The sequence below is a fragment of the Oryx dammah genome, unplaced genomic scaffold, assembly GCF_014754425.2.
Source record: "Oryx dammah isolate SB20612 unplaced genomic scaffold, SCBI_Odam_1.1 HiC_scaffold_9, whole genome shotgun sequence".
Lineage (NCBI taxonomy): Eukaryota > Metazoa > Chordata > Mammalia > Artiodactyla > Bovidae > Oryx > Oryx dammah.
Genome location: NW_024070193.1, coordinates 4,420,772 through 4,434,207, shown reverse-complemented (window position 1 = coordinate 4,434,207; position 13,436 = coordinate 4,420,772). Strand labels below are relative to the sequence as shown.

Genomic DNA, 13,436 nt, shown 5'->3' with positions numbered 1-13,436 from the left:
CATCACAGTTCCCTGTATTTCTTGAGTTGCCTGTTCCATGCCAGGCCCAGGACTAAGGGTTTGACAAGTGTCATCTCTTGTAGCCCTCACAGTGTCCCCAGGAGGTGGGTGGGGTTATCTCTCTCGGAGCTTTGGGGCATCCGAGGCTCAGGTCAGGTGAGTTGCTCCAGGCCATACAGCCAGTGAGGAGAAGAGCCAGGGCGTATGTCCAGGGAAGCTACCGCTCCCTCATCTCAACCTCCCATCTCCACAGATCCAGGTAGGGAACTTCAACCAGACCATCGCCACGCTGCAGCTGGGGGGCAGCGAGACCGCCATCATCGTGTCCATCGTCATCTGCAGCGTCTTGCTGCTTCTCTCCGTGGTCGGTAAGGAGCCTCTGAAGATCGGTGGGTAGGACAGAGGTGTAATGGGCTGGGCACGCTGAACAAAGGTGTGGAGCTGGGAGCGGGTTAGGTGCTCAGAGCGGGGTGAGGAGGGCGTCTCAGCGACCGTACAAAGTGTGCAGGACGGGCGCTGTCAGGAGGTGTGCCGGCCCGGGCCCTGAGCGCCAGGCAGAGGGCCTTGGAACCGTGGGCTGTAGGGCTACTGAAGCTACTTCTGAGGGGGCTGCTCGGGGAAGACGACCCTACGCATTAGGTAGGCTATACCCCTGTTAAAATAATGGTCACAAAAGTACTGTATTCAGTGTCACAGGGCAGTTGGAGCCCTCGTACAGTGCTGGTGGGAATTTACCTGGTGCCGCTGCTATGGCAAACTCGCCAGTTTCCTCGAAAGGTTAGCGTTACTGCATGACCCAGCAGTTCCCTGCCCTGGGCATCTGCCCAGGAGAATGAGAACATTCGTCCGTACCAGCCGCTGTGAACCCTGCCCAAAATGTCCATCTGCTGATGAATGGACAAAGAAAATGTGGTTTAGCCATGTGGGGGAATAGTATTAAGTCATACAAAGGAAGGAAGTTCTGATATGTATATCAGCATGGGTGACCTCTGACATCATCATGGTAAGTGAAAGATGCCTGATATAAAAGGCTACCTCTTGTTTGGTCCCACTTAAATATCCAGAACAGGTAAATCAAAAAACACAAGGCACTTTAGTGGTTCCTAGAGGGAGGAGGAGGGTGTATAGGGACTGATTACTTGTGGTCGTGGGTCTCCTAGGGGCAGGAAAAGTGTGCTAGAATTCGATCGTGGATGCTGTCACAACCCCATAGTATACTAGAAGGCAGTGAATTGTCTACGTAGGTAGATTAGATGGCATGTGTATTATCCCAAAGAAGCTGGTTTTTAAAAAGCAATATATTCAATGTAGAAAATTTTAGGGAACACAGAGATAGAATATACAAATATCTTTCTGCTAAAAGAGAAGAGAAATCACCCATCATTCTCGTATCTAGAGCAATCCACTGTTGATCACTATTTTATGCTTTTTGCTCCACAAGTAATTTACTTTTTCAATTAATTTTATTAGAGTTAATTTACAGCGTGATGTTAGTTTCCAGTGTGCTGCAAAGTGACAGACCTCTGTCCATCCTTTTTCCATGTAGGTTATTACACAGTATTGAGTAGAGTTCCCTGTGCTAGGCAGTAGGCCCCCGTTGGTTAGCTGTTTTATATGAGTACTGTGGATACGTCAGTCCCCAAACTCCTGATCTGTCCCTCCCCTCACCTTTCCCCTTTGGTAACCACAAGTCTGTGAGTCTTTCTGTTTTGTAAACAAGTTCATTTGTGTTAGGATATTTGTCTACCTCCCTTCACTTTGAACGATAGTCTCTAGGTCTGTCCATGATGCTGTAAATGGCATTACGTCCTTCTTTATGGCTGAGTAATATTTCATCACATCCTCTTTATCCACTCCTGTCGATGGTCATGTAGGTCGCTCCCATGTCTGGGCTATTGTAAATAGTGCTGCAGCGAACACTGGGCTACATGTATCTTTTGGAAATTATGATTTTCCCCAGATATATGCCCTGGAGTGGAATTGCTGGGTCATATGGTAGCTCTATATTTAGTTTTTAAAGGTACTCCATACTGTTCTCCATAATGGTGGTACCAGTTTTCATTTCTGCCAACAGTGTAGGAGGGTTCCCTTTTCTCTATACCCTCTCCAGCATTTACTGTCTTGTAGACTCTTTGATCGGAGAAGGCAATGGCACCCCACTCCAGTACTCTTGCCTGGAAAATCCCATGGACAGAGGAGCCTGGTGGGCTGCAGTCCATGGGGTCGCAAAGAGTCAGATACGACTGAGTGACTTCACTTTCATGCATTGGAGAAGGAAATGGCAACCCACTCCAGTGTTCTTGCCTGGAGAATCCCAGGGATGGCAGAGCCTGGTGGGCTGCCGTCTACGGGGTCGCACAGAGTTGGACACGGCTGACACGACTTAGCAGCAGCAGCCTCTTTGATGATGGCCATTCTGACCAGTGTGAGGCGATACGGAGTCGTTGAGATTTGCCGTACTCTAATCATTAGTGATGTGCGTCTTCTCATGTGCCTCTTGGCCACCTGTATGTCTTCTTTGGAGAAGTGTCTATTTTAGGATCTTCCACCCGTTTGTTGATGGGGTGGTTTGCTGTTTTTGGCGTTGAGCTGAGTGAGCTGCCAGAGGAGCTGAGGCTCGCAGGCAGGCTGTCTCTCTTCCACCCAGGCCCTGCACACGGCAGGTAACGACTCACACTCTGACACCGAAGGGATCACGGGCCTGACCCACCTCTCTGCTGCCCACAGCCCTGTTCGTCTTCTGCACCAAGAGCCGCCGCGCCGAGCGCTACTGGCAGAAGACGCTGCTGCAGATGGAGGAGATGGAATCCCAGATCCGGGAGGAGATCCGTAAAGGTAGCGGGGCAGCCACGCGGGGCCGCGGGCCCCGGCGCCACCCCCAAGCCACTCACGGCCACCTGCCTGCCCACCAGGCTTCGCAGAGCTGCAGACAGACATGACGGACCTGACCAAGGAGCTGAACCGCAGCCAGGGCATCCCCTTCCTGGAGTACAAGCACTTCGTGACCCGCACCTTCTTCCCCAAGGTCAGGGCAGGCTACCGCCAGCTGGTGATACCTCAGTTCCTTGAGCCCGCCCTTGAGCAGTGTGAAACCCGCATACCCGCCTAGGGCAGCCCAGCCACCTTCCCTGGCCGCCCTGCCTGGCCCCAGCTTGCTTTCTCTGCTGACTTGATGTTTGAGTGTGCCTACTGAAGCCAGCTGTCAGCCCCGCTTTCTTCCTGGGGTGCTGGGCCTGCCTCTCCTCTCACCAAGGGGCCATCCCCTCTCCATCTCTTCCTCCTGTCCACTGGACTCAGTCCCTCGCTTCCATGCCTCCTCGTGCTGTTCCAGGGGCCGCTGCCCCATCCCCACCTTCCTCGGCCTGTCAAGAATATCTCTTAGGGTGGCCCCACTCTTCTCATTGGGACATCAAGCCCCTGTTGGGTCCCCTCAGGCCTCTCTGCCTCATTTCCTCCTTCCACACTGGGCTGCTTTAGCTTCCTCTTACGCCTGTGTGCTCCAGCTTCACCACCCGTGGACTTCAGGCTGGTTCTGCTTTTCCTCCAGGAAGCCCCCCTGGGACTCCCCTCCCCTCTTCTCTGGAGTCCTATGGCCCCTGGGTGTGGCCCACTGCCTCTTCTTCCTATCAAGTGGGCTTGTGCATTGTGGGGAAGCCCCTGCGTGAGTCAGGGGGGTATGCAGCCCTGCTGAGATGCTGGGGGTCTGCTCCACAGTGCTCGTCCCTCTATGAAGAGCGTTACGTGCTCCCCTCCCAGACCCTCAACTCCCAGGGCAGCTCCCCAGTGCAGGAGACCCACCCGCTGCTGGGAGAGTGGAAGGTGAGTAGCCCCCCACCCATACACACACACACACACAAGGGGCTGCCTTGGGGCACCCCCACCTCTCTCTGGGCCCTGCTTTCTAGTTCATCTGATCCGTTGATCCTAATCTTGGGAAGTTGGGAGGAACTTGCCATTGTAAGGTAGTGAGCTCTCCATCCCAGCAGGTAGTCAAGTGGCCATTCAGGGTATTCTACATACTGAGTCCCAGACCAGAGAGGGGAAAGGGTTGGGTCCCCCTGGACATCTCTCTCCCCCTGCTGCCTAGAGAATGGGAGAGGGTTCCCCACACAGGGATATGGGGTGGGCAGTCTTGCCTGAGCCCCGCTTTCCAGCTCAGCTGAGCCATTGTTCCTGGTCACAGGGAGTTAGGCATCTCCCACTAAGGGGTAATGAGCTCGCCATCCCGGGAAGCATTCAAGGTCCCACTCTGGGCATCTCGAGTGCTCAAACATGGGAGCCCGTCGACATCCCTCACCACTTGCCCCCACAGATCCCCGAGAGCTGCCGGCCCAACATGGAAGAGGGCATCAGCCTGTTCTCCTCGCTGCTCAGCAACAAGCACTTTCTCATCGTCTTTGTGCATGCTCTGGAGCAGCAGAAGGACTTCGCGGTGCGGGACAGGTCAGGCTGTGGCGCGGGCTCTGGGGAAGGACAACGCATCCTGGGGCTGCCAGGCTGGATCCAAGCCTGGGGCAGTTTGCAGGGCACTGTGTCCCTGGGGCAGCTAGCATCTCCCCAGAGTCAGGCCCTGAGGCCTTGGCTCCCTTCCCCATTCTGCCCCTTTCCAGGACGGGGCTCGTGGGCATGGTGGTTAAGCAGCAGGGAAGGTAGGCTTTTCTCCAGGGAGATTTCTGCAGCATCTGCCTCATCCAGCGACGAGGCGGGCACTGGAGCCCCCGTGGTATGGTCCTCGGGGTCCCAGGGCCTCACAGTGTGGCTGACGCCCCACCCCCACGCCTGCCCACAGGTGCAGCCTGGCCTCCCTGCTGACCATCGCGCTCCACGGCAAGCTTGAGTATTACACAGGCATCATGAAGGAGCTGCTGGTGGACCTCATCGACGCCTCGGCCGCCAAGAACCCCAAGCTGATGCTGCGGCGCACAGAGTCCGTGGTTGAGAAGATGCTCACCAACTGGATGTCCATCTGCATGTACAGCTGCCTGCGGGTGAGGGCGCCAGGCAGGCGTGCCCCTGCCCCGCAGGCCTCGCTGCCTTTTATCTTCCTGCCGCCTCTGCCAGGGCCAGTGACTGTGGTCTCTGCACACATGTGGGAAAGGGGCTGGCCCACAGGGTCCGTTATACGGGTGGGGGAATCGAGGCTCAGAGCTACCCTGGGAACAGAGGCCGTGTCAAGGAGACTCTTCTCAGCCCTCGAGTCCTCCGTGGTATGCCTTTGAGTCCAGCTCTGCCGCCTCCCTGCTGGGTGACTTTGAGCAGCTTGCTTGCCCTCTCTGAGCCTCAGCCGTGAGGATGCTACCGCTACCTAGAAAGGTTGCCGGCGCGATAAAATGAATGCGGCCGCCCAGGTTGGGCAATGTCCGAGCTGGGAGTCCAGGGAGACGCCCTGGGTGTGGGGGTGGGAGAGCTGAGCGGCACCAGGATCAAAAGGAAGGTGTGAAGCAGGCAGCTGCGGGGGGGGGGGGGGGGGGGTGGAAGCAGGTATGAAGAGGTCCAGGTGGGGGCCACAGGCTCGGGGCTAGAGTCTGGAGAGTGGGCAGCTGGCTTCAGCCTCTGACCACCCCGCCACACCCCCCAGGAGACGGTGGGGGAGCCCTTCTTCCTGCTTCTGTGTGCCATCAAGCAGCAAATCAACAAGGGGTCCATCGATGCCATCACGGGCAAAGCCCGCTACACGCTCAACGAGGAGTGGCTGCTGCGGGAAAACATCGAGGCCAAGCCCCGGGTGAGCCAGCTTGGGGGGTGGAGGGGCTCCCAGCTTCGCTCCTGACACCTCCGCCCACAGGCTGTCTGCCCATCAGGTCGGTGGGCAGCTGCTGAGCCCCCTGTCTCTCTCCTGCAGAACCTGAACGTGTCCTTCCAGGGCTGCGGCATGGACTCGCTGAGCGTGCGCGCCATGGACACGGACACGCTGACGCAGGTGAAGGAGAAGATTCTGGAAGCCTTCTGCAAGAACGTGCCCTACTCCCAGTGGCCGCGTGCCGAGGACGTGGACCTAGGTGGGCTGGGTGGGAGGGCGGCCGGCAGGCCCCGCTCAGTCACATGTGTGCCGTCCGGGGCTCTAGGGATGTGGAGACGGTGCCCATCAGCCAGGAGCTGATGTTGGGGCCTGGTGGGGAGTTCGCCGCAAGTGGTGAAGGCCCGGCCACCCGGTGACCGCCCCGCGGATGGCTGTGTGGAGCCGCGGCTCCGTACCCCCGCCCGGCCTTCCAGATGCAGGAGTAGAGGCTCAGAGAGCTCTGGGGGCCCCCCCCCCCGCTTCTCTCCCCGTGGGGGGAACGCCCCGGCCCTCACCCCTGGTCCCCCACCCCCAGAGTGGTTCGCCTCGAGCACCCAGAGCTACATCCTGCGGGACTTGGACGACACCTCGGTGGTGGAGGACGGCCGCAAGAAGCTCAACACACTGGCCCACTACAAGGTGGGCCCTGGCCCCGCCGGCCCCGCCGTGCCACCCTCCCTGACCTCCGCCTTCTGACCGTGGCCTCTCTCCCTATCAGATCCCTGAAGGCGCCTCCCTGGCCATGAGCCTCACAGACAAGAAGGACAACACCCTGGGCCGAGGTAGTGCGGGCGGACAGGGGGCCAGGCCCTCCTGAGCAGCCCCGGCGGTGGGTGGGTAACTGAGGCTTCCAGGGGCAGGGCCGGGCACGGCGCCCCGCCACAGTGCTGCTCGGGTGGGGCCTGTGGCCAGGCCTCCTCAGCGCTGGGTTCCTGCAGGCAGCCGAGCGGGGCCCCAGGAGCAGGGAGGCGGTTGTAAGAGGTCTGGGCAGGCGCCAGGCCATCAGGGGTTTGCACTGTGTCCCTGCCTCCCACCCGCATCCCTACCTTCAGATGCCCCAAGCTTGGGGGTCCTAGGCTCCTGGAGGCCTTGGGGTCCCTTCCAGCAGCTGGTGAGGTCTGGGCTCGGGGCAGTGGGCCCTCGTGGGGAGCTGCCCCGTGTCCATCTGTGATCGTCTCCCTGCTTCTCCTGTCCCCTGTGGACGCCTTTCTGTCTCTCAACGCCTCTGTCTTTCTGTCTGAGCCTCCTTCCATGCATGTCTCTCTAGCTCTCGCTCTCCGCTGTCTTTCTGTGCATTTCTCTTGTCTCCTCTCCACACGTCTATTTGGCTGTGCCCATCTCGCTGGGTTTCTTTCTCCAGCTTTTTGCCTCCATTTATCGTTTGCTCGCTCTCTCTCCCCCTGCTCCTGGCTCTTGTTTATTTATCGTGTGTGTGTTTCCCTCTCGCAGTGAAAGACTTGGACACGGAGAAGTATTTCCACTTGGTGAGTGCCCTGCCTCTGGCCCTGGGGGTGCCCGCCCCCCACTGGGAGTGGACTTGGCCTCCTGCCACCCTGGGCCTCTGGAGGCCGTGCTCCCAGGCCTGGGGAAGGCTGGGCTGGGGAGTGTGCAGAGCCAGGCACCCGCGGGGGCTGGGTAGGGCCTCCCAGGGGCAGCTGAGGGTGGTGCCCAGCGCCAGCACTGACCCAGCCCGGGCCTCCCAGGTGCTGCCCACGGACGAGCTAGCAGAGCCCAAGAAGTCCCACCGGCAGAGCCACCGCAAGAAGGTGCTCCCGGAGATCTACCTGACCCGCCTGCTCTCCACCAAGGTGGGCCCGCCTCCCGCATGTCCTCACTCCTAGGGCGTCAACTGGGAGCACACACTGGGGGAGCGGGGGACAGCTCTTCCCCTGTGGGGCCAGCCGCACCCCCAGCCTGAAGGGCGCCCGGCAACAACGTCTCTGTTCGCTGGAGTGACAGAGAAGGCAGTAGTGGCCCAGGAACGTCCCCAAGGCCACATGGCTAGGGGCAGAGAGCCCACACCCCAGCCCACCAATTCCCTGCTCTGTGTCCAAGTCCTTCCGACACTCCTGTGCCGTGGGTTTCACCAACCCATTTCACAGACAGGAAAACTGAGGCCCAGAGCACTTAGGAGGCCAGCCTGGGGCCACACAGCTTCCCGTTCACCCAGCACTGCTCAGCCCCAGCACCACGGGCTCCCCACAGCCACCAGAGGTGCCTGTCACCAACCCCCTCCCACCCCCCATGTGTTCCTGGGCTGATGGCCGCCACTCACTCCCCTGCAGGGCACGCTGCAGAAGTTTCTGGATGACCTGTTCAAGGCCATTCTGAGCATCCGGGAAGACAAGCCCCCACTGGCCGTCAAGTACTTCTTTGACTTCCTAGAAGAGCAAGCCGAGAAGAGGGGCATCTCAGACCCCGACACGCTGCACATCTGGAAGACCAACAGGTGGGGGGCCCTCGGGGGGGCCCGTAAGGGGCGGGGCTGCTTCACTGGATCACACAGGCAACAGTGGGGTTGGGGTTCAGAGCCTGGGTTCAGTCCCTTGTGCCATTCCAAGCTGTGTGAGCTTGAACAAGAGACTTCTCTGAGCTTTAGTTTCCCCCAGCTGGAAAACCAGGGCAGTAAAAGGAACCCTCCTTAATTGTAAGGATTAACTAGAAGTGAGCATTGTCTAACTATGGCCCTGTCGTCCCTCTCCCCCGCCACCCATCCCCCTTGGGTGGGCACTGTCGGCTCCATTTTGCAGACAAGCACACTGAGGCTCCCAGACACATGCCTGCCTCCATCACATCCCTCCTTGGAGGCACGTGTTAGCTTTTCAGAGACCCAAACCCCAACAGGAAGTTGTTGAAAAGTTCAGCCTGACTCTCGAAAAGAATTGCCACAGATGCAGAAGTTTCTCTGTCGTTGCAGGGGCTGCTCTGAGCCATTGGTGATGGGGGTGGTGTGTGTGTCCCCCTGTCCCAGGCCCCCCAGCCACTGGGGAGGCAGTTTTACCAACCCTCCAGCCGTCTTAGGCCTCGCCCACCCTCAGCCCTTCCTGGTGACCCAGCTAACGATGGACTGACTCCTCACAGCCACACAGGGCTTGGGGAGGAGCCACTGGCTGCCAGGCAGGGCGGGGGCTCTAATGAGAACCAGGATTGGGCCCTGGCTCCCAGCTCCTGCGTGCGAGCAGGAGACTCTGTGGGGGATGGGGCGGGCAGCGAGGGCCAACTCAGGCCTCTCTGCCGCACCCCTCACCCCTTGCCGGCTAGGGACAGTCACCAACCCCATTTGTGGAGGAGACACCGAGGTTCCCAGAGCCTCCATCCAGTCTCCACTGGCCTCGGGAGCAAAGCCAGCCTGTCCTCTGGGCCTGCCGGCCTCCCTGGCCGAGCCCCCATCAGTGACTGCCTCCTCCGCCACCCACCCTCGGGCGGGGCTCATGCCACTGCCTCCCTCTGTCCCCCAGCCTTCCTTTGCGCTTCTGGGTGAACATCCTGAAAAACCCGCAGTTTGTCTTCGACATCGAGAAGACGGACCACATCGATGCCTGTCTCTCGGTCATAGCTCAGGCCTTCATCGACGCCTGCTCCATCTCCGACCTGCAGCTGGGCAAGGTCAGCTGCTGTGGGCGGGCCGCCCAGTGTTGCAGGGACGGCGGACTTTCTGGGAGGGAACCGGAGGAGCTTGGATGTGGGGTGAATGGGGTCATCAAATGGGGGTTCTCCCGGAAACGGGCACCCACAGTCACAAACTCCAGGGCTACAGCTACCTCAGCTGTGCCCAGCACCAGCTCCCGAATCTTCAGGCCCTAGAGCCAGGCAGGGAGAAGCCAGGTGGGCATGGAAAGCCCATGTGGTCTGATACAGTGTCGGCGACCAGCCGGGCTCCAGGCGACAGCCCTGATGGTCAAGAGCCGCAGGAGGAGACCCGAGAGAGAGGGGACTGTAGGGAGAGGGCGCAGCAGGCCCAAGAGAGCCCGGCGTTCCAGGCCGAGGGGCTGTGAGTGTTCGCGAGACAGGAGTTAGACCTGGCCCTGCCGTTAGCCCTTGACTTTCAGAGACAGACCACACAAATGGCAGAAAACGCCATCACCTCTCACAGGCTATCTGGGAGAGCAGGACACCCGTGACAGACAAAGAACCAGGAGCGTACTTGGCACGCTCCGCTCTCGGGAGTAGGAAACACGTGCTGGGAAATATTCCACTGAGACAGCAGTCAGGCTTCCAGAAATCTTAGCCACAGAGACCCATAACCCTCAGCAAGGACGCAAACTAACAGCCTGCATGTCCAAGAGCTGGCACGAGCCCGTGCACTTTCCCCTCCAAGTAGGTCCCCCGTGAGGTCGTCACCCTGAGTCGTGCAGAAAACAGGGCGGAGAGGAGAGGGGTGGGGTGCCCCCGGTGCAGAGCCTGCAGTGCGGGGATGCTGGCTCCGGGATGGCCCCGTGTGTGCGGTGGTGTAGACGGGGCCGGTGCAGGAAGAGCCTGCTGTCTCCACCCAGCGCCTTACTCCCTGGCTCCTGTCCACCCACCCAGGACTCGCCAACCAACAAGCTGCTCTACGCCAAGGAGATCCCCGAGTACCGGAAGATCGTGCAGCGCTACTATAAGCAGATCCACGACATGACCCCGCTCAGCGAGCAGGAGATGAACGCGCACCTGGCCGAGGAGTCGCGGGTGCGGCCGGCCCCACGGGCACCTCGCCGGGAGGACGGGGGTGGTGGGCAGGACTCGACCGGCAGAGCCGGGGGCGGCGTGGGGCTGCGTACAAGCAGCGGGTCTTGACTGGGCTGGGCCTGGCTCGGACCGCGGAGTCTCCACCGCAGTCCAACTCCCGCCCCGTCTTTCCTCACAGAAATACCAGAATGAGTTCAACACCAACGTGGCCATGGCAGAGATCTACAAATACGCCAAGAGGTATCGCCCGCAGGTGAGCAGCCCCCAGCGTGAGGCCCAGGGCACCCCCTGCCCCACCTCAGCCCTTTCCAGCCGCTCATGGAAACCCCGGGTGAGCGCGGGGCTCAGGTACTCCGGGCCCCAGGGCAGCGGATTGTGCTGTGGGCGTGGCTGCCAGCACTGGGAATCCAGGCCACGTGTGTGTCCTCCCCGCAGACGTGTGGTGGGGCCGGGGCGGGGGTGTCCTGGGCCCTGAACTAGCGCCTCTGCCAACCGCTTGCCCTCTACCGCCCCAGATCGTGAGCGCCCTGGAGGCGAACCCCACGGCCCGGAGGACACAGCTGCAGCACAAGTTTGAGCAGGTGGTGGCCCTCATGGAGGACAACATCTACGAGTGCTACAGCGAGGCCTGAGCCGGGGGGCGGCGGGCGGGCGCCCCCCCCCCCCCCGCCCCGCCCGCCTCCGACGCCGGCTGGGAAAGGACGCTGCACCAGGGGCTTTTTCTGAGCCCAGCAGAGGCGCCCCGTCCCGGCCCCTCAGGCGCCGGCCCCTCCCACCTGCCCTCAGACCCCAGCTCCAGGCTGAGGCCTTGAACGCCGTCCACCCAGCACAGCCTGGACAGTGCCGCCCCCCACTCGCTCTGTCCCGGCCCAGCGCCGCCGAGGCCGCCGACGGGCAAGGAGGGCCGCCTGGGCCCCAGGCCACAGCCAGAAACGCTACCTCATCCTGCCTGGCGGAGGGGGAGGCCCCGTGACCCAGCCCTCGGTTCGCTTCTGCTTCCACCACCAAGACGTTGCCCACCCCCGCCATCTCCACTCGCCTGTGGAGGAGCCTGGCCTGCTCCCGGCTTCCAGCGGCTTCCAGCGGACACCAGCGGAGCGGGCAGCGTCCACAGCTTGCGGGAGGCTCCCTGCTGTCCTGGGAGCCAGGCTGAGGCCGGGGCGGGGGGGCCGTCCCGGGGGGGCAGGGGCGGGAGGGGGTGGGGGAAGGGGGCTGAGTTGCACCAAGGCTGTAGCTGGGCTACGTGATCTTGCTGGAAGTGTTTCTAAAGATAGCACCACATTTTTGTTGTTTTTTTTAAAAGAAGCTTTTATATATTAAAGAAACTTATCACGCGCCAACTGTGAATAGCTGCCGCTAGTGCGGAGGCCCCGGGAGGGGCCCCCCCGGGGCTCCCAGCGCAACACTGGAAATGACTGTTCCAGGGGCGGGCGGACCCGGCAGAGACGCCCCGCCCCCAAGCCCCCATCCCCGAGATCATCGCCCTTTCTCTTCTGTCGGAAGCGGCCGCCTGGGGCTGGCCTGGTCAGTGCCTGGACGGGCTGTGGCCCACGGGGGCGGGGCTGGAGGGGGAGGCCGGGACGCTCTGGAACCTTCTTTATAATAAAAGCCTGATGGAAAAACCTGCCGTGAGCTCCAGCCTTTATCCTGAGGTGGTCGTGCTTGCCTCAGAAAGGAGGGCGGGGAGCCTGGCTTAGGACCCCGCCCAGCCCCCTTCGCGAGGGGCAGGCAGACACTGACTCTGGCTTCCGAGCAGCTGCGCGGGGTAACCACGCCCGTGCCCACTGGCCGCCAGGACGAGGTCACAGCAGCTGTGTGTCACCTACCGCTGCCCCTAACATGCTTACCCGTGTAACAGGCCTTGAGGAGAATGTGTCCCCATTTGACAGATGTAGAAACAGACTCAGCACAGTCGAGGACTCTCCCAGGTCTTGGGACAGGGAGGACGCCACACCAGTGTGCATCCTCCTGGCCGCGTGTCCACAGTGGCCCCCAGACTGCATGGGGAGCTCCAAGCTGACCACCCTGGAAAGAGACTGGATGTTTACATGCTTATCCTGAGTTTGTCATCAGTCTTGACAAATATGCACGGGCTTCCCAGGTGGCTCAGATAGTAAAGAATCCACCTGCAATGCAGGAGATCTGGGCTCAATCCCCCGGTAGGGAAGACCCCCTGGAGAAGGGCATGGCAACCCACTCCAATATACTTGCCTGGAGAATCCCATGGACAGAGGAGCCTGGCGGGCTATAGTCCAGGGGCTCGCGCAGTGTCGGATACAACTGAGCAACTCACTCAACACTGAAAAACATGTACCATCAACCCCGTTATGCAGATGAGGCAGTGCAGACTGCTCCAGGCTGGTCTAACCCTGGACTCTTCCTCACCACTGTCCTTGACTTGGGATCAGCAAATACCACAGAGACCCCCAGCCCTGCCTGCCCCCCAATTGGCTCTGTGCCTGAGCTGGGGCTAAAGATCACTGAGCCCCAGGAAAGGTCACTAGAGGACCAGCCCCAAATTAGAAGCAGCTTAAGTAAGTTTTTTTCCTTTTAGGAAGGAGAAATAACCACACATATATATCAGGCGTAAGAACTAGGACAGAAACATATACAATTTAAACAAAAACCCACCAACACCAGTTCTAGAATTAATGAGCACAGCAAAGTGAGGAGAGAAAAGTAAACAATTTTTAGCTTTAAAAATAGCCTCTTCCTGTCGTGCCTTCTGGGTGGAGAGAGATTATCTTTTCAAATTTTCTATTCTGAGCACTGATGCGTTTTTATTAAGCAGCAGATTTTCTAATGTGAGTTATTGACACATTTGATGGAGTTTTTTTTTTGGTGGGGGGGAGGTGTGATTCTAGAATGAATACATGTTTTCTGCAGAACTGTCAAGGAGGACAGAAAGCATGGAGAAAATAAAAGCCACCTTAACCCACTCGTGGTGTGAATCTCAAGAGAATGTTGTCCCAAAGCCCAAATCGTGTAC

At 59.7% G+C, this 13,436-nt stretch overlaps 1 protein-coding gene across 1 annotated transcript in view; it reads left to right on the top strand.

The window, feature by feature from the left end:
* PLXND1 (plexin D1) overlaps positions 1-12,069 on the top strand; it is a gene marked incomplete at its 5' end in the record, with an annotated part of 48,521 nt that extends 36,452 nt beyond the window's left edge. Inside the window, 17 exons of the mRNA XM_040247266.1 lie at positions 254-368; positions 2,728-2,835; positions 2,913-3,025; positions 3,715-3,819; positions 4,313-4,443; positions 4,790-4,988; positions 5,579-5,725; positions 5,843-5,999; positions 6,315-6,418; positions 6,498-6,561; positions 7,229-7,263; positions 7,483-7,587; positions 8,065-8,228; positions 9,238-9,385; positions 10,307-10,447; positions 10,626-10,700; positions 10,963-12,069. Of these exons, the coding sequence (XP_040103200.1) occupies positions 254-368; positions 2,728-2,835; positions 2,913-3,025; positions 3,715-3,819; positions 4,313-4,443; positions 4,790-4,988; positions 5,579-5,725; positions 5,843-5,999; positions 6,315-6,418; positions 6,498-6,561; positions 7,229-7,263; positions 7,483-7,587; positions 8,065-8,228; positions 9,238-9,385; positions 10,307-10,447; positions 10,626-10,700; positions 10,963-11,079 (2,028 nt within the window). The remainder of the gene's footprint in view (positions 1-253; positions 369-2,727; positions 2,836-2,912; positions 3,026-3,714; positions 3,820-4,312; positions 4,444-4,789; positions 4,989-5,578; positions 5,726-5,842; positions 6,000-6,314; positions 6,419-6,497; positions 6,562-7,228; positions 7,264-7,482; positions 7,588-8,064; positions 8,229-9,237; positions 9,386-10,306; positions 10,448-10,625; positions 10,701-10,962) is intronic.
* Between the last annotated feature and the right edge of the window lie 1,367 nt (positions 12,070-13,436).